The sequence below is a fragment of the Acinonyx jubatus genome, chromosome B1 (genome assembly GCF_027475565.1).
Source record: "Acinonyx jubatus isolate Ajub_Pintada_27869175 chromosome B1, VMU_Ajub_asm_v1.0, whole genome shotgun sequence".
Classification (NCBI taxonomy): Eukaryota; Metazoa; Chordata; class Mammalia; order Carnivora; family Felidae; genus Acinonyx; species Acinonyx jubatus.
In genome coordinates this window covers 169,367,602-169,381,139 of record NC_069382.1, presented here as the reverse complement: position 1 = coordinate 169,381,139, position 13,538 = coordinate 169,367,602, and the positions used below count along the sequence as shown (strand labels likewise).

General features: G+C 35.8%; 1 protein-coding gene across 6 annotated transcripts in view; it reads left to right on the top strand.

The window, feature by feature from the left end:
- KLHL5 (kelch like family member 5) overlaps nucleotides 1-13,538 on the top strand; it is a 92,123-nt gene that overhangs the window by 16,258 nt on the left and 62,327 nt on the right. For 2 of the 6 annotated variants that reach the window (XM_053217455.1, XM_015080489.3), the window contains exons 2-3: nucleotides 1,873-2,343; nucleotides 3,444-3,542. The exons of 2 other annotated variants lie outside the window; for them this stretch is intronic. In XM_053217455.1, coding sequence (XP_053073430.1) covers nucleotides 1,964-2,343; nucleotides 3,444-3,542 — 479 coding nt within the window. In that variant the 5' untranslated portion in view covers nucleotides 1,873-1,963. Of the gene's footprint in view, nucleotides 1-847; nucleotides 2,344-3,443; nucleotides 3,543-13,538 lie in introns of those variants that run through there. 2 more of the 6 variants (XM_015080491.3, XM_053217456.1) reach the window with 2 other exon arrangements.

Sequence of the window (13,538 nt, the reverse complement as noted above, 5' to 3'; positions counted from 1 at the left end):
GTTAGAAATAAAGGTGGATAGAGTGGAGTTATGACAGGTGAGCAGACAGAGAAAGTCATTTTACTCTCGAATGCATCCTTCATGCTACTGCCAAATTAATTTTTTAAAACAGTGCCCCGCTCAACGGTCCACTTGTTATTGCCTATGAGCCTTTACACCTTTGCTTTGTGCTCAAGGCGTTTTATCTCATCGTATTCATTCCAATTTATGTCTTTTTGCTCCTTAAAATTAATTAGGTATGTCTGGCTGGCTGGTCCATTGCTGTTTTTCCCCCTTTCTTTGTCAATATGCTCACTTCATGTTTTTATTAATATCTTCCTTCTTTAATAAAATCTATCCCCATTCTGTCTATATAGCTTACTATCCCTAGAGGCTTTCTCCCTAATGAAACTGGCCCATGCCACTCCACACCATCCCGATACCTCCTTTCTGTTTCTTACAGTATTTATGGTTTGTTCTACCATATTGAGCACAAAATTGTAGATAGCTTTTCATGCCTCTCATTCTTGTTTCTCTGAATAATTTTTATTCTTCTCAAGAGCTGTGTGAGGTTAAGATCTATACCTCCCAGTATTGTTGTAAGCCTCCAAAGCAGACTTTTTTTTTTTTCTGGTCAGTTGATAATAGGCATTGTCTTTCGAGTGAATAGCATTAGATGCTGAGCACCTTGAAAACTCAAATCCTCTATTTGTAGATCACACTATATTAATATTGCAACATTGTAATGTTTCTTATATTTAAATTATCAAATGCTTTTTGTGTCAGTAACTTGATTGAGTTCTTTTTGAAGGTAGGAACCAAGATGTTATGCAACTGTGTCCCTCACAACGCTTAGTAGGGTGTCTGGCTCACGGTAACTATTCAGTATTTTAAATTTTGATTTTTTTATTTGCTTTATCAGCTTGCCTTAACTGTCACCATCTTCAGACTATTTTTCTGTTTTGCTAACAACAGAGGGCACCATTAGGGTACTTGTACAGCCAAGAAGTAATCCTGTCCCAGTCCTGGGTAGCTTTCTTGAACTACACTTTCCTCCTTCTAAGTGGTGTCATAGAAATTTGGAAACTATACTAAATTAAAGCAGCCCAATCCCAACTATAGGGCAATACTGGCTTCAAGTTGTTTATTTGAAGAAAAGAGTAAGTACTGTCATATTTTGATCCTGTGTAGTTTTCAGACTTTTTCTTTCTCCTTTTTCCTATTCTTTGCTCAAATGAAATCCTATCCCGGATCTTACTGTATTAATTAAATACACTCCTTTCCTGAAGGAAGAAGATAGAAACTGAAAGCCACAAACTGGAGCCCCACCTTTTTATTCCTCCCCCTCCCTTCCCCCAAAAAAGCACAGCTTGAAAGTCATTATTACTCATCTAATTAAACATGCTTTTTAAAAATGATTATTTTGTGATATCTCATTTAGGAATTTAGTATAAAAATAGAAACATTTTAGTTTTACAGTGATTTTTGTGTACAAAGGAAAATGCTCTGGAATAAATTCCTTGTTGTAGCAATGAAAGAGTTAATACACTAAGCAGAGACTGAGATATTGCAACGGGATAGTGCTTTCAGTTTCTGTCACTTGTGGTTTAAGAAAAGAGGGGGTGTTCTGCATTTGAAAGGACTTTAATGAATGCTGTCAGTGTTTGTGAGAGCTAATGGTCAGTATGGGAAAGGAGAAAGGGGGAAAGTGCTCTAGCTGCTTCAGGATAGGTGGATGAGAGTTTGCTCTGATTGAATGGAATGTTCCACCGTGTTTCATCGTTATTCATTCTCCTTTGTTCTTTATATTCCGCTATAGTCGTATAAAAGTTAATGTAGATATATATGTGAATGTGATTTATTTCCTTTCAATCTGTTTATTGTGCACAGCAGGGCATAGACTTCTCTTGTCTTGGTTGGATGCACAAATCTGTGTGCAGTGCTTTTTGCCCGTTGCCTAGACGATCACTTGGTTTCTCTGAGGATGTCTGGTTCTCGTAAAGAGTTTGATGTGAAGCAGATTTTGAAAATCAGATGGAGGTGGTTTAGCCATCAAGCATCATCTAATTCTACAGTTGACAGCCAGCAGGGAGAATTTTGGAATCGAGGACAGACTGGAGCAAACGGTGGGAGAAAGTTTTTAGATCCATGTAGCCTACAATTGCCTTTGGCTTCAATTGGTTACCGAAGGTCCAGCCAACTGGATTTTCAGAATTCACCTTCTTGGCCAATGGCATCTACCTCTGAAGTCCCTGCATTTGAGTTTACAGCAGAAGATTGTGGCGGTGCACACTGGCTGGATAGACCAGAAGTGGATGATGGCACTAGTGAAGAAGAAAATGAATCTGATTCCAGTTCATGCAGGTTGATTATTTTCTTACTGTTAGAAATGGGGTATGGGGGTATATTCTCTATAGTGTTAATAATTTAGTGTTATTATTTATGTATGAAATCTATATAGCACTGCATGTATACACACAATACCTTGGTATGCATATATGGTACTTTTGCTAGGGTTTATTAACATGTTCTAATACTAATTTCAATTCTGTAAATTATAAAGACAACAAGTAGCATTCATTTTGAAATATCTTGTGTTCCATATATAGATATCGTTCTGCCTGGAAAGTAATATATAGTAGCAATTTTATGCATCATTGCCTTGTAGTTTGCTTCATTCATTTACCTTCTATAGTCATATGAAAACTGTAGGAGACATGACACTTTAGTTTGCAGCACATTAGTGAGTCATGTTTTAATTTTAATGAAAATGAAAGGATTTACAAGGAGATGCACATTGTAGTTGTCAATTTTTTACAGCATTGTAGTTACAATAATATTTTTCTTATGGTTATTTCTCTTTGTCCTGTCTATGTTGTAGCTCTCCAGACTAATACAGAAAATACAGTAACATGTCTCTTTCTAAGACGACAGCTACTAATTCCTGTTACCTTCACTTCACTGAAAATTGTGCTGTTTAGGGAAGTGAAGGGCATTCCTTCAGGAGAGTATAAGGGAACATAGAGGAGCTAGATGTGGTTAATGGGTGAAGGCAGAGGAAGAAGGGGAAGTGAGTTTGAGGAGAGAACATAAAGAATAAATTGGTGATTTCACAATGACTTCATTCATCTTCACCTTTGGAACCTGGCTTTATCTTTGAAATGAATTTTCTCATTAATCAGTTTAAACTACTACACTATATTATGTAATAAGTTATAGCATGAAAATCATCTTTCTGATTCAGCTTCATTCAGGAATATTTCTAAATATTTAAAGGCTATTGTTTGTCTAATTTGATTACTGGATTCTTCTTTTAAAATTTCTTTCAGGTTTTGATAACGCTTGTAATTTGTATGGTGATTATTGTCAATTATAGGCATCATAAGAGATGGAGACAAAACGAGTTCATATATTCAAGTATCTATTACTTGGGGATATTTACTGCCTTCTCTTCTAACCTTCAGAACATGGAATTCTGAACTGTGGTGTTGGAATAATAATAAATATAGACCAGTCATCTATAATCATTTGTATACTGGAGAGAGGGGCATATCGTTACATAGGTAACTAGTGTATTTAATTTTTAAACAATGTAATTAGTTTGTGATTTGGCATTATCTTAAGTGAATAGGAGACACAAATAATTTTAATATGGAGAGCAGTTGAGTTAGTGTGGTTTCATGCTTTGTATTTTCTTTGGAGATTTGTTGCCATAAAGAGAATAATAATGTATATAGTAGTAAAAGGTTCACGGTGTATCATTTTTGTGGAAAACCAAAAAATAATCATCTTTCCATTTGAAAATCAATACACTGTATCAAGAATATTTTAACAAAATCAGAAAAACAAAGCATTTATTTATCACCATAAATTTAAAAAATCTTAACCTGTAACTACTACCTGGAGAGATTATACATATGTGAACATATACAATATATAAAGTTGGAAAGGTTATACACACCTTGGTTGCTATAACTTACTTTCTTACAACAAAGGTTGTATGCATAACTAATGATTATTAAAATTAAGTTAATGTATTCTTTAATATCCATATCAAAATATCATCTTAGTGGGATATTCATTATGAAAGAAAAAGGTTGCCTTTTTTTTTTAAGTAAAAGATTATGCATAATTCAAGAATATAAAATTGACATTTTTACTTACAGGGGATATAAAATTAAGAAAATGGTATTTTAAAAAATCTAAATGTAGTTGCTTTAAAAATGCTAATCAAGAAGATTGAGAAAGTAAATAATAAGATGGGAGTAAATAATTTAGATTTGCAGTGACCAAACTAATCCTAACATTATAATTTCAAAAATAAAATGTACTTTTAAAAAGTCTCTGATTTTTAGATGTAAGAAGGGAAATAAATGTGTCAAAGCATCTTAATATTCCCAAAGGTTTTGAAATCTCTGTCCTAACATATTATTGCAGAAAGGGAAAAAATCCCACCATTCTGGATTTAGAATTGACATTTGTGTGTCGCTATTACTCCCCTGTTTTATACTAGATTAAATATATCTGATTCTCACATCTTCCTTCATTCCTTCAGCTCTGAGTCTTTGATCTTTGTCATAAGGATATATGTATTTGCCCCCAGCTTTGTGATTAAGTGAGCAGTCTCTGGGTGGTTGCCCTTCTACTGTAAACAAATCAAAAGCTGTCACTGTTAATGTCAAAAGAAGCTATGCTGACATTCATCACATTTTTGTATATAACTGGGAATAATTCTTTTTCTTACATAATATTTACAAAAAAGAAAGCATAGTAAACATTTTATTTGAGTATATTATAGATTGGTATTTTAAAATGTCAAAGACATAACAGGGAGATACTTAACGGTAAAGAGAGAATTTCTTTTTTAAGCATTCGTGTTACTTACATAGGTAAATCTGAGAACTTAGATTGAAATTTTGAGTTATTAGAAAGAAAGGGAAAACAGCTGAGTGGTTTTACCTGCACAAAAATGCCAGCACTTACAGTGGGTCTGCGCAATTCAAGGTAGTAGTTAAAAGCATCGTAGGTTCCCTGTGTTTGATTAGTTGTATTCTAACAAGAAGAAATGTCTGTCTCAGCCCTTAGACTTCCGCTCATTTCTCCTGCCACATATCTAAATGATTTAAAAGTTTTTATCTTTTGACTTTGATCTTGGATCTGTAACCTAGCCAGCATTTTCTCCGTGGGAATCATCTAAGTCATTACATTGGCATTAAAATACAACACTTATTTTTTATACCGTGAAGAATTTTAGATCCTAAGTGAGAGTTGCCACCTTTTATGTGAGTACTAGGTTCCTAAGCCCTTAATGCAGGATGAATTCTTACCAGGGCCAGCAAAGTTTACATTTTGACCTACCTTGTGACCATAGATTAATAGTAACACAGTTTATACTTCACTTGATTTGCCAGCTTTGAAATTATGTCATTTTTGACATATTGGGGGAAATTTCATTATTTCCAGCTTTGTTCATAAAGTTAGACCTTAATATTTTACATGTCAGATCTCGATATCATACTTTAGGCAATATGCATAAAATATTACTGTACTTTACAAATATTCAAAACTAATAATAGCTAATACTGACTGGCTGCTTAGTATCTGTGAGGCACTGTTTTATGCATTTTAGTATTAAGTCATTTGGTCTTCACAACAAATTTCTGAGATAGCCACTGTTACCATTCTAATTTTATAGATGAAACCAATGAAGAACAGAAAGCCTAGATAACTTCCTCCAAGTTTGTAAGTGAAATAAAACTGCATTTAAAAAAAAATGAACTTTGTGTTTTTACAACTGTTTTAGATTTACAGGAAAGTTGCAAAATAGTGTAGTGAATTCCTACCCTCAGTTTTTCCTATTTTTAATATATTAGTGTGGTACATATGTTACTATTAATGAGCCAGTGTTGATAACGTTATTATTAACTGAAGTCCGTACTTTATTCAGATTTTCTGAATTTCTACCTAATGTCCTTTTTTTATTGTGGGATCCTCTCCAGAATCCCAGAATCCCATGGTATATTTAGTTAGCATGTCTCCTTAGGCTCCTCTGGGCTGTGACAGTTTCTCAGACGTTCCTTCTCTTTAATGACTTTGGCAGTTTGGGGAGTACTAGTACTGGTCAGGTGTTTTGTAGAATGTCTTACTCAATTGATATTTGTCTGATGTTTTTCTCATGATTAGACTGGGGTTATGAGTTGTGGGGAGTAAGACCACAAAGTAAAGTGCATTTTAGTCAACATCATATCAAGGATACATACTATCAACCTCACTTACACTGTTGATATTGACCTTGATCACTTGGAAGTGGCTGCATTTTGAGCCCAAGCAATTAAGATGTAGATTTCATGCTCACACACCAGTAGGCAGTTGTCTGTGACTATTTCATCACTAAGTTCAGCTTGGATTAACATAATAGTTAATGATTCATTCTAAACCAATTTCACTTTCTCTCCTCAGCTAATTTTCTTAGCCTGGTTCTTGAAAATGCCAAGCCTGGCTGGCTAACAGGTATAGTTTCTTAACATGGCCACAACTCTTTATCCACAGTCTTCCATCTGACCCATCTTAATTGGCTGCTCATTCCTTTGTGTTTCAATTACAGATATCCTTGCTATTCTTTAACTCTTCTTGAAGCATTTAGGTCCTCCTCGAGGCTTTCCCAACAAGGGGTTATCTCCACTTTTTTTAAGCGCTAGCTACCTTCTTTTCTTAACCCTCTTTATGTTGTCTCCACATCTCCTTGTTTGAACCAGTGTATTATTTCTGGTATGGTCTGAAATTTAAATCCTCTGCATTTCCACATGAAACAAATTCTGTTTCCGGGGATTGCAAAGAAGTTCAACTGTAATGTACTTGTATCTGGGAAGGTTGTATTGCATGTTCTGTCACACATATATGCCCAAATCATAGCATGGATTCCCTTGACCTAAAACTGAGGAACACATGTGTGTGTGTGCACATGTAGGTGTGTATGTGTATGTGTTAAGTATTTAGTATACAGTGCAAGGAGTTCATGAACCTTCTAAAGCATCTCTGTATGCTGCATCACTGTGCCTTCTTAGTTTTAAGCAACTGAAATTGGCTGGTTTAACAGAATAGGAATTTGTTGGAATCCTATGAGTTCGCAGAGCTGCTGAGAAAGCTGAAGAATCAGCCTAGGAAAAAGGATTGGTGCTACAATTGCACAACTGGCCTTTATAACTCCAAATTTTAAAGGCAGAGAAACTGCCTTGATGCCATTTATTGCTTGTACTTTATTTTTATCCATTTGGAACTAGATTGTGAGATTTTACAATTTTAATGTTAGGTATATTAGGCATGAAAACAATCACACCCTGCCACACACACACATATACACCCATATGCACATAGCCATATAATTTGGTCATTTAACTTTAGGGAGCATATTAGTAAGGGATAGGCTAAGATGATATAAACAAAGAGATTCAGAAGTACAGTGGCTCAAATAAAATAGAAGTTCATTTTTCTATTTCCTAACAGATAAGCAAGCAGCTCAGGGCTGATAAGTAGCTCTGCTTCACAAGTTTACACAGAGATCCAGATTCCTTCCATATTGTTTCTCCATCCTGTAGGATGTTACCTTTTCTTCACATTCAAAGCTTACTCAACTCCTGCTCAAAGCTACTCAACTCTTCATTCTAGCCTGTGGGAAGGACCAACAAAAGAAAAGGGAAGATATTAAGCGAATAGCACAAGTTGCATGTATCAATTCTGCTCATACTCTTTTGTTGAAAACCTAGTCACATGGCCACAGCCAGTTGCAAGGGAGGCTCAGAAATGTGATCGTTACCTGGGTAGCGATGTGTCCAGCAAAATTCACTGCTGTGGTAGAAGGGAAGAATGATTTGGGAGTTATAAACAACAGAGAGCAAGGGGTGAAGACAGCTGAATAGAGTTCTTTAGAGTTTTTTAATTAGTTTTTTCCATATTATGTAGTATTTTTACCACAGAGATATTGGAAAATAGAGATGAGTATAAACAGAAAAATAAGAATCACTATCCTGCCACCCCAGAAATAACAGCCATTAAGAATTTGGAGAAGTGTTCTTCAAGTATATTTTCTATACATATTTAATAAATATATGTATTTTTCAAGTGAAAATCTGAATCTTACTGTAGATTCTATTTTGTAACCCACTTTTTTGCCCTGATGCAAATATTAAAATTGGGATTTTGTTGTTGTTGTTGTTGTAGAAGACAGAAGCCCAGCTCAAACTGACTAAAGCAAAAAACGAGAAATTTTTGGTTCATATAAATAAATTAAAAATCCAAGGTTAAAGCTTAGTTTTATTCATGGCTGAATGCAGATACTCAAATAACACCACAAATCTTATTACTCTTCCTCTCTAGATTCTGTTTTCCTTTGTGACAGCATTTTCTCGGGCAGGTTCACAGTATGGTAGCAAAAAAGCCACTGGCAGCTGCATGTTTACTTTTTATCAGCTTAGCAACCTCAATGGAAAGAGAGTGACTCTTCAAAGAGTGCCAGCTAACATCTTGAAATTGACTCTTACTGGCCTTGTTTGGGTCATGGGTTCATTCAAACCAATCATAATTGCTAGGAGATGTGATACTCTTACCAGCCAGGTCCCAGTCCAACCCTGTTCAGGGGGAAGATCCATCTCTTCCCAAGCCATGTGGACTGAGATAGGGGAATGTGTGGTTTCCCAAAAGGTAGACATGGATCTGTTACCGTAAGAAGGGATCCTGGATAGGCAAAAACAACGTCTGCTAGAACAGTTTTCCATGTCGTTAACTGTTACATCTTTTTAAATGGCTGCATCATCCTCCCCTGCACAGATACACCTTTTGTTTAACCAATGTTCTGTTTCTTTTTTAGAATTTGGGTTGTTTTCAGTATTTTCCTGTTAGAAACAGCCTGTGATAAACCTTCCCTGTAGCAAGATCTCTATTCATCTCTATACATACAAATGATTGTTTTCTTTGGATAAAGTCCCAAAGGTGTGCACGTTTTTAGGGTTTTTTATTTGTATTGTCAGAGTCATTTCAGGAACAATACTACTATTGTTTTTAATTTATTTCTGTTTTTGAGAGAGAGAGCACACGAGCAGGGGAGGGGAAGAGAGAGGGGGAAAGAATCTCAAGCAGGCGCTGCAGTCAGTGCAGAGCCCAACATGGGACTTGATCCCATGAATCCGGGATCATGACCTGAGCTGAAATCAAGAGTCAGACTCTAAACCGACTGAGCCACCCAGGCGTCCCAGGAACATTACTACTATTTTAATTCTCTGCAGCATTGTATAAGAGTACCCATTGGCCCTTTCCCTTCACACTGGTTATTATTTAAGACAATTTGATTCTTCTAAGACATTTAATTCTCTCCACCATAGATATTCTGGCCCTGGTACCAGGAAAAACTCCCTTAAATTCCAAAATCAAAAATATTTGTCTTGGGCGCCTGGGTAGCTCAGTCAGTTAAGTGTCCTACTCTTCGATTTCAGCTCAGGTCATGATCTCATGGTCGTTAGATCGAGCCCCATGTCTGGCTCTGTGCTGGGCGTGGGACCTGCTTATGATTCTCTCTCTCCCTCTTCCTCTGCCCCTGCCCTGTGCCCTCATGCACGCATGTTCTCTCTCTCTCAAATAAAAAGTATTTGTCTTGAGAAAGGAAGAGGTGAAGGTATTCTTTTGCCTTTCCTCTTGTCATTTCTTTTTATACACCTGCCTTGTCCTCCTCTTAAAGGACACAACCTCAAATCTTCTTACCTTCTTCTTCCTCACCCACTTAATTCCAAGACACATTTCAGATCTCACCTGCTACTTGTTGCCTTTCCAAACACTAGCTCATATTGATCTTTCCCTTCTCTATATTCCAGTAGCACTTATACTCCAACTGGGGATATACAAAATGATCAGCTGGAGAAATGGCAAAAATAGATCTTCTATTTACATTTTATCTTATGCTTTTTTATTGAAGTGTAGTGACAAGCAATATTGTATTAGTTTCAGATCTACAACAGGGAGCATTTGTATACATTATAAAGTGATCACCACAATAAATCTAGCTACCATCTGTCACCATACAGTTATTAGAATATTATTAACCACATTCCTTTATCTTACTCTTCAAAGCTCTATCTTTGCTATGTTTTAGAATATAAAAACTGTACAATGGTATCTGTATATCTTTTGTAAATTAGTAAATATCCATATATTTGAGCACATGCTTAAAAGTATACTGAAAAGGACATGCATAAAAAAGATTTAGAGACTGCTAGCCTATACTAAGCAATTTACATTCTTATTTTACATTTGTGGTTTTGAATATTTGTAGAGGATGCCAAAAGATTCATGATCTAGTAATTTGCAATTTGCAAAAGCATGAATTCTGAATGCCAAAAGCTATGAGGCAGATAGCTAGGAGTAAATCACAGAGAGAGCAAGCCAAGCAGACCAGTTTGAGTCTCATGCAGCTTTGTTTTCTATTCAAATCTACATACAGTGTAATTTTTATGAAGTGATTTTTTAAACTTATTTTGAAGATTTACTCCATGAAGAAAGCCTAAAGCAAATTCTGATGATGAAAGTGAAGAAATCTAAGTAGTTTTTCAATAAAAGGCAATGTTGGTCTTGGTACGTATTTTGTACGTGTGAGTGTCACATGTATGAAATCTGAGGAATTGCAAGGGTTAGGCAGTGTTGCTAGTTAATTTTCTTTCCAGTTCATGAAACTTTTCAAATTCCTTCACTAAAGATTCTATCTTTGTTTGCAGCCCCACAGTTTCTAACTTCTGGTGCAATATTGCCTATTAAGAGTTACTCTGGAAATAGTTGATGAGTTTATTCTGTTTAATACTTGCCTCCTTGCTATGTTTAGGCGTTTTCATGACTTATAAGTTCATTGTCTACTGCAGCGGGGCAGTAAGCTAAAAATTAAATGTTTCTTTGTAGCTTGGAAATATTCAGCAATGCATAGTTCTCCACAGTGAATATCCATTATGAAAGATTTTAATGATTTACCATTGTAGTAACATCTTATAACTAAAACAAAGCAGAAATGTTAGATGTGTTTCCTCTGTTATGTGAAAGATTGTGTAGAATCTCAGAGAAATATATTTTTAATGCTCTGTAAGTGGCCTATTCTTAAATGATTGTATTGTGGGTTTTGATGTCTACTGTGTTTACAAAAGACCATTTTAATTAGGAAGTATGAAATTTAGTTATAAAATTGATAATGCTGGGGATCATTTTTAAAAAAGACAACCAACAAACCAGCCAAACAACATTGTGCGAAAACAAAAGACAGGCCTTTCCGTTTGCCAGTGAAAACATAGGACCTACCAACAGTAGCTTACCTTGACTGTGTACTTTGTGCTAGAGCTATGCATTCATCATTTCATTTAATAATCCTCCCATGACAGATTCTCTAAAGAAAGTACTAGGTACTACTTATTCCTATTTCGCTATTGAAGAAGTTAATAGAACTTTCTGCATTGATGGAAATGTCCTATATCTGTACCATTCATATTGGCAACCATTAGCCCCCTGAGGTTATTGAGCACTTAAAATATGACTAGTCTATCTACTAGAACTGAATGTTTAAGTAAATTTAATTGTAATTAAATTGTAGGGGCGCCTGGGTGGCTCAGTCAGTTAAGCATCTGACTTCAGCTTAGGTCATGATCTCACAGTTTGTGAGTTCAAGCCCTGCGTTGGGCTCTGGTGCTGACAGCTCAGAGCCTGGAGCCTGCTTCAGATTCTGTGTCTCCCTCTCTCTCTGCCCCTCCCCCACTCACACTCTGTCTCTCTCTCTCTCTCTCTCTCTCAAAAATAAAGATTAAAAAAACATTTTTTTTTACATTATAATAGTACTATGAGGCTAGTGGCTAATTTACTGGAAAGCACAACTCTAGAATTTTCCTAAAATGTTCACTACCCTGTACCTCTCCAGTTCAACTCTCCAAACTGAAATACATAACAGGAAAAGAAATGATAAGGAAATACTAACATTATAAATTACATGGAGCCATAGTATTAAAAGCAGTCTGATTAGCCAGGGATAGAGATGTGATCTCTGTCCCATGAAAACCTAAAAGACTTTTCTCTTATACCTAGCAAAAGGGTAGTCATATAGAAGTAAACATTTGTCTAAAATTCTTAATTATATCATCTGTGAAATCACCCTCATTCATATTGTACCATCCTCCTCCTTTCATACCCTTAGAGTATATACAGGGAGTTTCATCCTTAAGGATGAAGGTAGGCAAGAATTTCCATTTCTTTGTGAGTGGTTTGGGCAACACTCAATGCTTCCTGATCCTGGCTCTGTAACCGGCTGCCTGTGTGTCTTTGGTTGATTACATTGGCCATTTTGGGCTGTGGATTTTATCTCAAAATAAGGGAATTGGGTTAAATGCAACTAGATTTCTCCTAGATGTAAAAATTCTATATGTAGTTTTTCTAATGGCCAAGGTCCTATAGTTGTATGGAGATGTGGTAATTTTTTTAAGTTTAATTCTTGCATTATCAAAAGTGGATATGTAAACCCCCTGATTTCTTAAAACAAGAAATGCTAGAAAGCTGTGCAGCTCTTTAAGTCTTTTGAATAGCTGTTTCTTCCTCTTTCATGATCCTTTTGTGAATGGATGGCTTCACTTCTCCATGTATACAAATCAGAAGCCTGCACCTCTTTTGATCTTTCATTTGTAGCGGTGGATTGAAGTGATTTCTATGCCCAGAGATCTCAGTTATTAATTGTCATATTGAAATAATATGTTTATTTAATATGTGATGGCAGTGGAAGCCTTGAAAAGGAAATAACAAAGTTTGAAATGTTATTTTAGAAACAAAAGTTGTTGTTTGTTAATATGTATATGTATAAATGATTTTGATGTGTTACCTTTATGTTCATTTAAAAAATGACAAATATTCCATTAAGTTCAACTAGTTCATTTAAAATATTTTAGTCAAGGGCACCTGGGTGGCTCAGTCAGTTAAGCGTCCAACTTCAACTCAAGTCACGATCTCACGGTTTGTGAGTTCGAACCCCACGTGGGGCTCTGTGCTGACAGCTCAGAGCCTGGAGACTGCTTCAGATTCTGTGTCCTCCTCTGTCTCTACTCCTTCCCCCATTCACACTCTGTCTCTCTCTTTCTCAAAAAAAAAAACAAAAAACATTAAAAATAAAAATATTTTAGTCAAAAATTCAGTTTACACATGTTTAAACTATCTATTGTGTAAAGTTGTAAGTTCATCACATGCTGATTTGTATAATATATTTGTCTCTCCCTGAAGTGCACACCACTGCCCTTCAGCCTGTAATGTGTGTTCAGATCGCCTGTAGGGCTTTCAAAAAATGTGATGTTCAGGTCCTACCTCAGACCTAGTGAATCAGTCTTAGGGAATGAGGCTCTGAATACAGATGCTGAAAGGCTCCCCAAGCTATTCTTATTCATTCCAGAGGTTAAAGAACCAAACATCCTGAAAGTTCTTGACAAGGAAAGAGATGGCCTATTTATTAATTGGGCTTATACCAACATCAAAACTAGCCTGTAGTGATATTATAAAGCTCTATT